Source organism: Juglans regia, chromosome 11, assembly GCF_001411555.2.
Source record: "Juglans regia cultivar Chandler chromosome 11, Walnut 2.0, whole genome shotgun sequence".
Taxonomy (NCBI): domain Eukaryota; kingdom Viridiplantae; phylum Streptophyta; class Magnoliopsida; order Fagales; family Juglandaceae; genus Juglans; species Juglans regia.
The window spans coordinates 30,950,125-30,962,320 of NC_049911.1; the positions used below are offsets into that span (position 1 = coordinate 30,950,125).

The window sequence follows — 12,196 nt, forward strand, 5'->3', positions numbered from 1 at the left end:
TAACTTTAACTCACAAATCTCATTACTATTCACAACTCATCTCATTACTATTCACAATCTATCTCAACTCATCTCAACTCATCTTCGAATCCAAACGTCTCCTTAATTAACTTTCTAGATTCAATTCCCTTGTCTTACAAATTGGTAAGAAAAATATTTTATGGCTAGGGTTAGTGTGAAAGGGGTCCTTTCATTTTTCTGATGGGAAAAGTGATGGGCAATAATGCTACCATGTTTTTGTTTGTATTAATGATATTTGTACCAACTCTTCATTTAATATCTTGTAATAACTTTTTAAGATTTTTTTTTTTTGGAAAACGGGGAGGGAGATTGAACCTGGTTCTCTCACTGAGATATCAGAGCCAGCCAGTGCAATCTGATCCAAAGGCTATTGGCGTATAACTTTTTAAGATTGATTTCAAATTAAATGTAGGAGATTGAACTTATTTAACTAAAATTGAAAATAATCTTTTTAATTTAAGTTAGAATAAATAGTTTAAATGAAGTTTTTTTAAAAAAACGATCAATAAGAGTGATGCAATATATACATAAAGTGAGTACAAATATAAGAAAGAAAATTTATAAATGTTACGTGTAGACTTGTCATATGTTACAATTAAAAAGAAAGACATGCAATCAAAGCACCTGATTCTTTCTTCAAGCCTTGCTTTGTCCATGTTGTCTATATTTTTCTCATTTGAGATCTTAAGGTTCAGACCTTTTTTATTTGTTATTTTCTTCACTGTTTGACTTAAATAGCCTTATGTATAAACTAAAAATCATTCAAGGAACCAAAAAAAAGAAACCAATTTCAGTTATAGTATCAACGAGACGCATCTTTCTTCCATTATTGGGTCTTCAAATAGTTAATGGTGGTTGGAGCCAAAAACACATAAATGAAATAGTAGGCATTTGTTGAGCTGTGTGTCCCCACGCTCTCCGCTAGAACGTCGATAGTAAACCAAAAAAGTTGCCAACAAGGAAAACAATCCAGTCCGACTTGGAGCTTCCATTTGGCGAGTACCTTGACCACGGGGCCACAAGCGACTTGGTCATACTGATACAACGCGTTTCTACCACCTCCTCCGGCAAATAATTATTATATTTGAAAGCTTTTATAATCATTATCTACGTGACTTAGGACATCTCAATTCATCTCAATTCATTATTACAATTTTTTTAAATTATAATATAAAATATAATAAATAATTCAATTTTTTCAAATTTTAAAATAATAATAATATTAAAAAATAATATTCTAACAATATTTTATCATCTCAACTCAACTCAACTCATTTCAATATCCAAACACAACCTTAATTTAATTTTAAAAATAAATTTTAAATTTTACATATCAAATTATAGCATGCAAATGCTATATAATATAACAGATTTCAAGTAACAATACTCTTCCCACAAATAGATAGAAAAGAAAGGATTAATTGAGCCATAATTTATTAAAAGTATTTGGATATGAGAAATACTATTAATCATCCGTATACCAATATATAATTTATAGTTTTATAATTTTATTTAAATATATATATTTACACATAATTTTTTGTGTTTAAACAAAAAAATAAAAATGTCAAATTACGTATTGGTATGTAATATAAAAAATAATAAGAAAAATTTTTCTTTCAATATTTCGTATTAAAAGGTAAACTCATGAGATTTTCTCTTCTGTTCATCTCAATCTTTAAATTACTATTTAGGCTTGTTTAGATTTTGAAAGTGTCATCTCATGTCATTATTACAACATTCTAAAATTTTTATATAAAATATAATAAACAATTCAATTTTTTCAAATCGTAAAATAATAATAACATTAACAAATAATATTTTTTCAACTTTTATATTTTATCTAAAAAAAATTCTAAACGTAAACCACACACTCTTCACAACACTTAAAAATATATAATTTTACTATTTTACCATCATATTTTATGAAATATGAAATGAAGATAAAAAAGTAAAATTATATATATTTTTAAATGGTATGTAGAGTATAAAATTTCTATATAGCATAACTTTTATCTAAAATCATTTTTGAATCCCAACCAGCCCGAAAAAATTTCCAAACTCCATACAAAAGTTAAAAAAACAAGAGAATATTAAAAAAAAAAGACAGTTGGATTATATAGTGTCAAAAATTAAAATCAGTACCGGTTTAACATTTATGATTTTATTTTGTGGTGTTTTTGTAAGTAAGTTCAATTTTTTTTTTTAAAAAAAAAAAACCCCTTAAAAAATAAGACAGAAGTAAAAAATGTTTCACTTTTGTCGTGGATCATTACGCGGCAGGTTGTTTCAATGTTCATGTTAGACTGTCTCGTGTCCAGCATTTTCGCACGCGAAGAACTTGCTGTAAAATTTTCTTACCAACTGTAAAGGCAAGAAGCAGCAGCAATGGAAATTTCTAGGGATAGGGCTTACGTTGCTGGTTGTCATTGGTTTTATTAGAATTTAAAAGAGTTGGTGGCGAGAAAAAAAAGTGGGAAAGAAAGAGAAGCTGTCCTTGTCGGTAATCTGTCTGTTTTGTGCTTATGCACAGTTTTTATTTATTGCCCATTTAAATTCCATACCTATGTGAGTTAGAATCCATCGTCGGTTTCTTTTCCCCATAGACCCCAGAAATTACCTTGCAAGAAATCACTGCGGATCTGTGTGATTTGATTTTGAAAAACTGGGTTAAAGAAAAACAGAGCCATTTCGGAGCCTGAGACGTGCTGCTATGTACATATTTCCCAGTGAATATTCTTTTCATTTTTGGAATCAAAACCTAAGGACGTGTTGAGTTGTTACCACATCTCTGTATATATCAATCGCTGTCTCTGTTTCTCTCGCAAACACACACACAAAAACAAACACAGCATACACACATCTATTCTGCTCCTCTTTCATGACGTTTCGTTTGAGACTCCCCTTTTTTTAGTAAGCTGTAATTGAATGCGAGCGAGCTGCTTTGGACTTATTCCGCTTGCAGGCTGCAGCGCAAGTTTGTAGCTCTCTGTTTCCCTCCTTTTGAAATAGCTCTCGTATGAGTTTTCTCCGAATGTCACCCTTGATTTAAAGCCGCCCCTCGCTCTGCATTTCCGTTCCTTCTCGTTTCACCTTGCCTCTTGTTTTTCTGACAATGAGATCAAGTTCATAGCCTTTTTTGTTCTTTGCATATTCGAATAAATTTATTAGTAGCCTAGCCTTGAAACCAAGGTGGGGGTCTTGTGCCCTGAAACTGTGAGATCGGGCTCCCAAAATGGCACCCTCGTTCGATCGGTGGGCGAAGCAAAGCCACCGGGGCACGCCGGTGGTTGTGAAGATGGAAAACCCCAACTGGTCCATGGTTGAGCTCGAGGGTCCATCCGAAGACGATTTCCTCATCACGACCGAGTCTTCCGGGTCGGGTCGAGTCCGGGACAAAGGCCACCGAGGCGGTAAGAATGCCAAGCAACTCACCTGGGTCCTCCTCCTCAAGGCCCACCGCGCTGCCGGCTGCCTTACCTCCATTGCCTCTGCAATGTTGAGCCTCGCCGCCGCGATCAGGCGCCGCGTGGCCTCGGGTCGGACCGACGATGAAGATGACGACAATGAAGACGAGAACGAGAACGATGGTGGCGGTGGCTGCAGGGAGAAAGAGAATCCCACCGTGAAGACAAGATTCTACTTCTGTATCAAAATGTTCCTCTGGCTCTCGGTACTTTTGCTAGGACTCGAGGTTGTTGCGTTCTACAAAGGTTGGCATCTCGGTACTCCGCATTTCGAATTCCAGTTGCAGAGTCTGTGGGCAACTCCATTGGGGGTTAAGGGTGTGTTCGACTGGATTTATTCTCGTTGGGTTTTGGTTCGGGTGGAGTACCTCGCTCCTCCTCTGCAATTCCTCGCCAATGCGTGCATCGTGCTGTTCTTAATCCAGAGTGTGGATAGGCTAATCCTGTGTCTGGGATGTTTGTGGATCCGATTGAAAAAGATCAAACCGCTTCCCAAACAAGCTGACCCCGGTAAGGATCTCGAATCGGGAGAGAATAATGGCTACTTCCCAATGGTCCTTGTTCAGATCCCCATGTGCAATGAAAAGGAGGTAAATGAAATTGAAATTTCCACTTTGGGTTTTTCTAATTCTCGCTGTTCAGAAATTCTTAAACAATTAATTATTTACGTATAGTTGTTAAGGGTTTTTTTTTTTTTGCGTCGGGGGTTGCTCTCAATCAGGTATATCAGCAATCGATTGCTGCAGTGTGTAATTTAGAGTGGCCGAAATCGAAGATGCTGATACAAATCCTTGATGATTCTGATGACCCAACAACGCAATTGATGATCAAGGAGGAGGTTCATAAATGGCAGCAAGAGGGTGCCCACATTGTGTACCGACATCGGGTCATTAGAGATGGGTACAAGGCTGGTAATCTCAAGTCCGCAATGAATTGTGGCTATGTCAAAGACTTTGAGTTTGTTGCCATTTTCGACGCTGATTTCCAGCCCAACCCTGATTTCCTCAAACTCACAGTTCCTCATTTTAAGGTAGGTAATCATGAGTTGCTAAAATTTCTAGACTTGGATGGGAATTCGAAAATGCATAAGGAATCTAATGCTTATGTTTATCTTTGTAATTCACTCGGAGTAAATTGAATGGAGTCTCGTATTGTGACACAACAGGATAATGAGGAAGTTGGATTGGTCCAGGCAAGGTGGTCCTTTGTGAACAAGGACGAGAACCTGTTAACGAGGTTGCAGAACATTAACTTGGCCTTCCATTTCGAGGTAGAGCAACAAGTGAATGGTATTTTCATTAATTTCTTTGGTTTCAATGGAACGGCGGGTGTGTGGAGGATTAAGGCCTTGGAGGATGCTGGTGGGTGGTTGGAGAGGACCACCGTGGAGGACATGGACATTGCTGTTCGTGCTCATCTTAAAGGATGGAAATTCGTTTTCCTCAATGATGTCGAGGTACTGCTTTCCCTCGTTAGCATATGTTGTTTTGTGCTGTCAAAATAGTTCCTCCGAATTGATAGTTATCGTTTTGTTTTCAACTTCAGTGCCAGTGTGAGTTACCGGAATCATATGAAGCTTACAGGAAACAACAGCATAGATGGCATTCTGGACCTATGCAGTTATTTAGACTTTGTTTACCTGATATAATCAGAGCTGAGGTATATTTAGCTTTAGATTGTTGTTTTCTTTTAGTACTATTCTGTTCGCCCAAATTTACGTGTTTTAAAATCATGATGGAGTGTAATTGCTGATGTCGCCCTGATCAATTTTTGGTTGATGCAGATAAATTTTGGGAAGAAATTCAACTTGATCTTTCTTTTCTTTCTCCTCAGAAAACTGATACTGCCCTTCTATTCCTTTACCCTTTTCTGCATTATACTCCCCATGACAATGTTCATACCTGAGGCCGAGCTTCCTTCATGGGTTGTATGTTATATCCCAGCCACTATGTCTTTTCTTAACATCCTCCCAGCCCCAAAATCTTTCCCATTTATCGTCCCTTACCTTCTTTTTGAGAACACCATGTCAGTGACCAAGTTCAATGCCATGATTTCTGGCCTATTCCAGCTTGGAAGTGCCTATGAGTGGGTTGTTACAAAGAAATCTGGGCGTTCCTCTGAGGGTGATCTTGTCTCCTTGGTCGGGAAGGAGCCAACACATCACCGGGGGGTCTCAGTGCCCAATCTTAAGGAAATGAAGGAGGAAATTCTACAGCAAGAGCAAAAGGCTTCTCGAAAGAAGAAGCATAACAGGCTCTATACAAAGGAGCTAGCGTTGGCTTTCCTTCTTCTAACAGCTTCAGCAAGGAGTCTCCTGTCAGCTCAGGGAATCCATTTCTACTTCTTGCTGTTTCAGGGGATATCGTTCCTGCTGGTTGGTTTGGACCTCATTGGCGAACAGGTTCAATGAACCAGAAAAAGGTAGGATTGTGATTCCATGGATATGGATGTTACAAGTACAGGCAACATGGGTGGATATGGTATGTGAATACGGCTGAGCAAAAACAGCTTTGAAGAAATTGTAGAGGATGAGAGTGCTGCTTTTCTTGCTTGTCCTCCACCCTCCAGATCTCCAGTCGGAATCCACCCGATACTTGGAAGAAATTGTGTTCTATGCAGAGTGGAATGACTTTCATTCGGAGGAAGACTCCAATAGAAAATGGTGTAGCTCTTCAATGTATGTAAGGTTTAATTTTTTTTTTTTTTTTGTAATCCTCCTATGTTGTGATTCTTTTGTTTTTGGGTCGATTCTTTTGTATGAAGAAAAAAAAGGTGGTTCAAACTTCAAACTTCAAAAAAAGAGATTTTAGTAAAAGCTTAAATCAGAATAGTGGCACGCTTCTTGGTGCTTTTCTCAAGTACTCGATAATGTTAGCTTTTGTTAGAATTCTGCAGTGGCGGAAAGAATTATTATTATTTATTATTTTATTATTATTTTTTTTACGTACTTTTTATTATTATTTAATATTTTATTATTATTAAATATCTCACTATCCAAATACAAGTTAATTTGTTGTTCTCCTATAAAGGGGGCCTACGGGCTTCGGTTTTTTAGATGCTAAAGTTGAAATGAATCCTTTATTTGATGTTAGTGAATGAAATCGTTTGTCTCCCTATTACTTTAATGTGACGTAGAAGGATTTTTGCTGGCAAGTTGCATCCCCTTTAAAACCCACCGCAAAAAGGAGAAAAAGGAAATTACAACTTGAATGTAAAGAAGTGCAGTGGGAATAAAACCCATCCATGTTGTTTCCAATTTAAGTCGTTCTGGAGAACAAGTATAATCCTCTCCTCTGCATATATGCCAGTTTCTTGTCAAAGCCAGTTCATTTGTGTGTATATATATATATATTTACAAAGATGCAATGGGAGGAAAAAAATAGTTAAAAAAAATCCGAATCCGCAAAAGATCTGAAGCATGTAGCGGATTTACATCAGGAGAAGCAATCAGTCACTCTTCACTCACCCAAACACCATGAAAGTCGCAGGGAAGGAAACACATGCCCACATTGGTAGCCTAGGATTTTCTATCGATTTGATAGTCCATTGAATTCAAAAGCATTAGCAAAACCTAAATTCTGGCGTAGCAGCTGGACCCAACAGATTTTTTTTTTTTTTATAAAAAAAAAAAGGTCCAGCTCATCTGCGAATTGATGGGCACGTGTAATATGGCTTCGGAAGCGTGGAGCTTCGTCAGGTTGCAGCGTAGTGCGGGACCAATACAGTTGTCATTCCCTGTCAACGAGGGCACAAACTGTGTTATACTTGATCTGGTCTGAGCGCAATATTCGAATGCATAATTTTAACTCATATCAGTCTATTGATTTAGTTTAGGAGAAATATGACGTAGCTAATACTATCATAACAATACCTCTCACAAAATTCTCATCTCATCTCATTCTCAAACATCCACTAGTTTTATCAAATATATATTTATTAATTGGTTTTTCAGATTACCACGTTGAATTTGTCAACCAGTTTATAATAACCAGCCATTGGATAGCGGTAGCCGTGCGTGTGCTGTGCTCCCCTCCTCTTCTGAGGAGTTAGTTCCCTTCGTGGAACAACATTTTCCTTGAAAAATAATGGCTAGTACTTGTGACCTGTGAGGGTACACACTAATGTGGCAAATCATGCTTACTTGAGAGGCTAGGCCATACTTGCTTGCAGGGATAATCAGAGATACTGTTGGATTTTTCTTTCTTTCTTAGCTAGTTTTTCAGCACAATATGATTGCATGTGGTTCTTTCAACAAGGCAGAGCTTAATGCTGTCTTAAGTGGTTTAAAGTTGGTGTAATAGTTTTAAAATCTAGAATTTGTTGAAGTTGAGACTGATTTTCTCAGGTGGTGGGTCCACTGGTTATGCTCCCATAAATTCATTGGAATGACACTCGAAAAGCAACGCAGTTTGTCTCTTCAAATAACTCATGTTATATATATAGAGATTAGAGATGTTAATGCAATTGCAGATTGTCCTGTAAAAGATGGAGCTCAAGGTTTCAAACAATTTTCCCGAGTGCATCGTGGGCCTACAAGCCCAGTAAAAAAGATAGCTTTACATTGTATGATCAATAAAAATGGAGTTTCGTCCCTCTTATTCAAACAAAAAATTAAATTCTTCCAGGGTTTCTTCCCTAAAACTCTCGCAAAGTTTCACACATGATCCCTCTAATCTACAGTAACAATTCATAACAATAATTTCCAACAATCAAAGACTCGCCTTTTTGTCTGAATATACATGGTTTCTAATTCTAACAGGTCACATAATCTTCGGCTAAAACTTAGAAGAACAAACAGTTAGGAAATGACAGCCTATACAACAGATGATTCATTCCCTTTGTAATCCAGTTAAAATGTGTGCAGCCAACTTGATATATTTTATATTCTTTGTTAGCAGGAAAAATCACACCTCTCTCTTCCTATCATTGAAATTCCGGTTTCAAGTTCCCTGCCGAACATGATAAGTATGTCAAGGTCAGTAGAATGTGGAAACAACACCCTGCATGGATCTCAAACAGACCTCTGGAAATTACCATTTGATCCCAAATTTTCAACTGCTGGACAAGAATTAAATCCCACTTGGAAAAGATTCTGGAGCTCGTTGTCTAAGACAGTCTGCATTTACAAAAAGATGCCTTGTATTTTATATTAGAAAGAGGAAAAGCAGCATGAGTTGATGAAACTAAAACTTCACCTGGTGCAGCAAGGGATATTTTGGAGTTGTACTGGGGATACTTGGGAAGGTCCCTTGAAAAATTCCATGTGGGTAACGGTGAGAGGAGCTCATTCCCGGAGCAAATCCTAGAATAGCTCCAGCGCCACCCCGTGAATTAATTATCTACACAGTAGGTTTTCTAAGATGAACTTGATTCTGTTCAACAAACATATTTGGCATACGGTTTAATTTATGAATTGAATTCAGCAATAGGGTGATATTGACTTACATCTTTTGACAGAATCTGTTCTATATCAATGTTCAGTTCTGGATTGACAGTGGCAAGTTTCATTGACAGAAACTGCAACATGATAGCAAGCATATCTTTACTTAGCATTAGAACACTCCAGAGCCACACCATCATGGTGGTAAGATCGAATTAAATTTATAAATGAGATGTAAATTCTCGAAAGGCATTTCCTGTAATCTTGTGCGATATTTCAATTAAAAATCTCTAATAATGCAACGAAATAGTTGAACCTCTAAACATGCTGTTCATTTGTTCTTTTGGGAAAAGTAGACCTCAGTTGTTAAAAAGTATAGAAGATCATTAACTGGTATTGAACGAGGGAGGAATCTCTTATAAAAACGAAGATGGCCTTTTGTTGTCATAACTCCCCTTTCATTCAATTATTTACTTGCTTAGAGATTTCAGCAAAGCTTCTTTGATGTTTGCAATGTGATATTTGTTCAGCAATGCTATAATTAGACTCAAGCAGTCCCAAATTGTTTAGAAACTTATCATAAGAAAGAAATGAACAAGTTCCTATTCTTAGAGTTGCAAAATAGCATACCTCAACTTGCTGTTGCAGCGACTGCACGTAGTTTATAATCTCGTCAAGCATTACCGCCTTCCCAGTGATCTAAAACAGTAAATAGCATCAAATTAATAAATATACAAATGAAGATAAGAGATCGTTCAAAAGACTGACTCCCTCCAAATACCTTATTGCACCCAGGAACTAGTTCTTGAAGCAATCTCATCCGCTCACTAATCTTTTCTCTTCTCACCTGCAAGCAGTGAGTTCTGTCACTCCAAGCTATATACAAAGGAAAAAATTTAAACTAGTAAACATGGTATTAAGAACTAGGTACCCTTTCTGCAAGGCTATGACTGTTTGTGGCCTGGCCCCTTCGGGCTCTTACATGGATGTAATTTTCTCTAGAAGCATCTCCACTGGAAGTATCTTTAGCTTGTTTACCCATTTGTTTACCACGCAAATTTGAACCTTTGCTGTGTTCAATTTTTGGTTTCTTCTCATCAGGTTCTTTTAGAACATCAGAACTCTCCCGAGAAAGATCCTTCTGTAGTTCCCCCTCGGCATTCTGCCATGGATAACCAAGCAATTTCGTTCTTGAGGAAATAAATAAAATCAAAGGGTAGCAAAATCTTCAAGATACTAAATGCTAGTATAGAATAACTCAGGTTACCTGATGCGCAATGGGCGAATTCTTGGAATCAGACGCTCGTTTCCTTCTCTTTGCATTAGGTGAAGAGCCTACAGCACCCTCACATGAAATTTGGGGATCATCTCGAGACAGTACACCATTTGTTGAAGTTATTCCAGTGCCAACCTCTTTGAGTGATGCATAATTCTGAGGGCACCCAGAATTAGCAATCTGGCCACAGTCGGGAAGGCCAAAGGAATTAGCCATTTCTGAGAAGCTCCCACTTCCAAAGCACGGAAGCTTCTGCACTAGTTCAACAAAGCTGGAATTGGATGGGTATCGTACCAGTTGGCATGTGCTACTAGTTCCCTGATTTTCTAGTGCATTAGGGTAAGGTGGATTGGCAAATTCACTGTGAGAAACCGTGGAAGAACCTCCAAAATTCTCGTTTTGACTCAAGGAAGCAAGTGGATCCCAACCAGAACTAAAGAAAGGGTCAGCTCCATTTGAAGGTTTATACATGGAGACAGGACTCATAATCATTCCTGAAATCTTTTCAGGCAGTGGGTTTGTGCTCATTCCTAAAGATGGACAATGCAGATTATCCTCACCTCCATGTTGAAATCCCACATCCTCATTTTCATGACCATCCATCTCCTAAATTCAAAAGTAGGCCAACAGAAACAAGGAAACTCACTTTTCTCCCAAGCAAACGAAACCCCGACCAAACAGTTGATTCAGACCAGGACTATAGATAGAGATGAAACAGAAGAAACTATAAAAAACAGAAGGTAAAGTGGGTTTGACTAAAATTGACTGGTGATATCTTGTAGGACTGAACAAGGAACAAGTAACCTTGGCAGCTTTAGAGAACTTATCGAGTGTAAAGCAAAAGAAGCCTCCTATTGCAGCATCCTACAGACACAAAGTAAAAGGACAAATGCAAATCTATCAGGCATAAAATCCAAACGGCACCAGCAAATTACCTCTTTCTTTCGAAAACCCTAGGATCGAGCCTACTCCAACGCTAAGGAAAATGCTTGCCACAGACAGGAAAGTGAACCTTTCAGAGTATAAAGTAGACTTAGACAAACGATGGAATCAGCTAGTTAACAGGTCACCAGGCTAGCAGAAATAAAGCAGATTCCCTTTTCCTCTTTTGTTTGTGGGAATTGGGAGAACTGAAATTTTCATGTCCTCCACTCAATCAGACACCAATATGATTGATTTAAGAAAGCTTGGATTTTTTCAAGCAAGACTTGACTGACAATGATCACTTTAAACTTGAAGCAATGAATATGGAATGAAGTAGTGCCCAGTGATGTTCCAATGAACTAAGAACCAATTCTTCGACTTTCGAAATAAAGGCCCAACAACCCCAAGAACCAAGAAATGGGAGTTGCTGAAACCCTTTTGAGGTTTTTCTCAGATGGGTACCTGAAGAAGAACAAAAGGCATCAAGTTTTAACTTGGACTGTGCAAGAACTGAATAGGGGCAGCGTTTTGGCAGCGGAACCTGAATTGCGTATTTTATTATTATGCCTTCTTGGCACCAAATGCTGGCTCAAAATCGAGAAGAAAAACCAAATTCACCGATTGGGTAGTTGCTTAAATGGTAGAGGGAAAGCATCAAAAAAATTGAACTTTTATAGATCACGGACAATGTAGTACTGAAATATTAGGCCTAGAGACAGTGAGGAGAGACAGACCGAAGAGAGAGGCTTTGCTTACCCGCCGAAGCAAACGAGTGACATGTAGAGATTTTAAAAGAACAAACTACGGCCAACTGCCCTTAGTTGTTGGTGAATTATTACAGAATCTAATCACTTATGCTTCCACACTTAACTCTTGTAAGTTTGTAACTTCTCTCTTTCTTTTCTTTGGATTACAATATTATACTTTACGAGTCTTTTGCAATTTTTATTTTTAATTTTATTTATTTTCACTGTCAGAGGGGATTGAGAGTCTTTGGATGGGTACTTCTCTTCAAGACCAAGCTTGCTTGCTTCCTTCCTTCTTTGACATAAGACTTTTTTTTTCAACTGACACTCTTGCCAACTATTCCAACATCTCTCTGCTGTTACACACTCATTTTTCTCAGTG

At 37.8% G+C, this 12,196-nt stretch overlaps 2 protein-coding genes across 5 annotated transcripts; one reads left to right on the forward strand and one right to left on the reverse strand.

The window, feature by feature from the left end:
- Window positions 1-2,627: 2,627 nt before the first annotated feature.
- Window positions 2,628-6,346, forward strand: LOC109013464 (probable xyloglucan glycosyltransferase 12). The gene is made up of 5 exons (XM_018995554.2): window positions 2,628-4,078; window positions 4,210-4,518; window positions 4,654-4,944; window positions 5,034-5,147; window positions 5,272-6,346. Exons 1-5 carry the CDS (start codon window positions 3,257-3,259, stop codon window positions 5,896-5,898), a joined length of 2,163 nt encoding a protein of 720 aa, XP_018851099.2. The 5' UTR covers window positions 2,628-3,256; the 3' UTR covers window positions 5,899-6,346.
- Window positions 6,347-7,985: 1,639 nt separating this feature from the next.
- LOC109013463 (transcription factor bHLH74) lies at window positions 7,986-11,879 on the reverse strand. Of its 4 annotated transcripts, none has more exons than XM_035682928.1 (9): window positions 11,825-11,879; window positions 10,136-11,008; window positions 9,800-10,030; window positions 9,650-9,715; window positions 9,499-9,567; window positions 8,934-9,005; window positions 8,684-8,827; window positions 8,523-8,604; window positions 7,986-8,437 (listed from the first exon to the last, which is right to left on the reverse strand). In XM_035682928.1, the coding sequence occupies exons 2-9, from the start codon at window positions 10,745-10,747 to the stop codon at window positions 8,412-8,414; spliced, it is 1,302 nt and encodes a 433-aa protein (XP_035538821.1). In that variant the 5' UTR covers window positions 10,748-11,008; window positions 11,825-11,879; the 3' UTR covers window positions 7,986-8,411. The 4 variants fall into 4 exon arrangements, with proteins under 4 accessions (XP_035538821.1, XP_035538822.1, XP_018851098.1 ...); XM_035682929.1 differs by having other exon boundaries at window positions 10,136-10,750; window positions 11,080-11,877; XM_018995553.2 differs by having other exon boundaries at window positions 11,531-11,875.
- Between the last annotated feature and the right edge of the window lie 317 nt (window positions 11,880-12,196).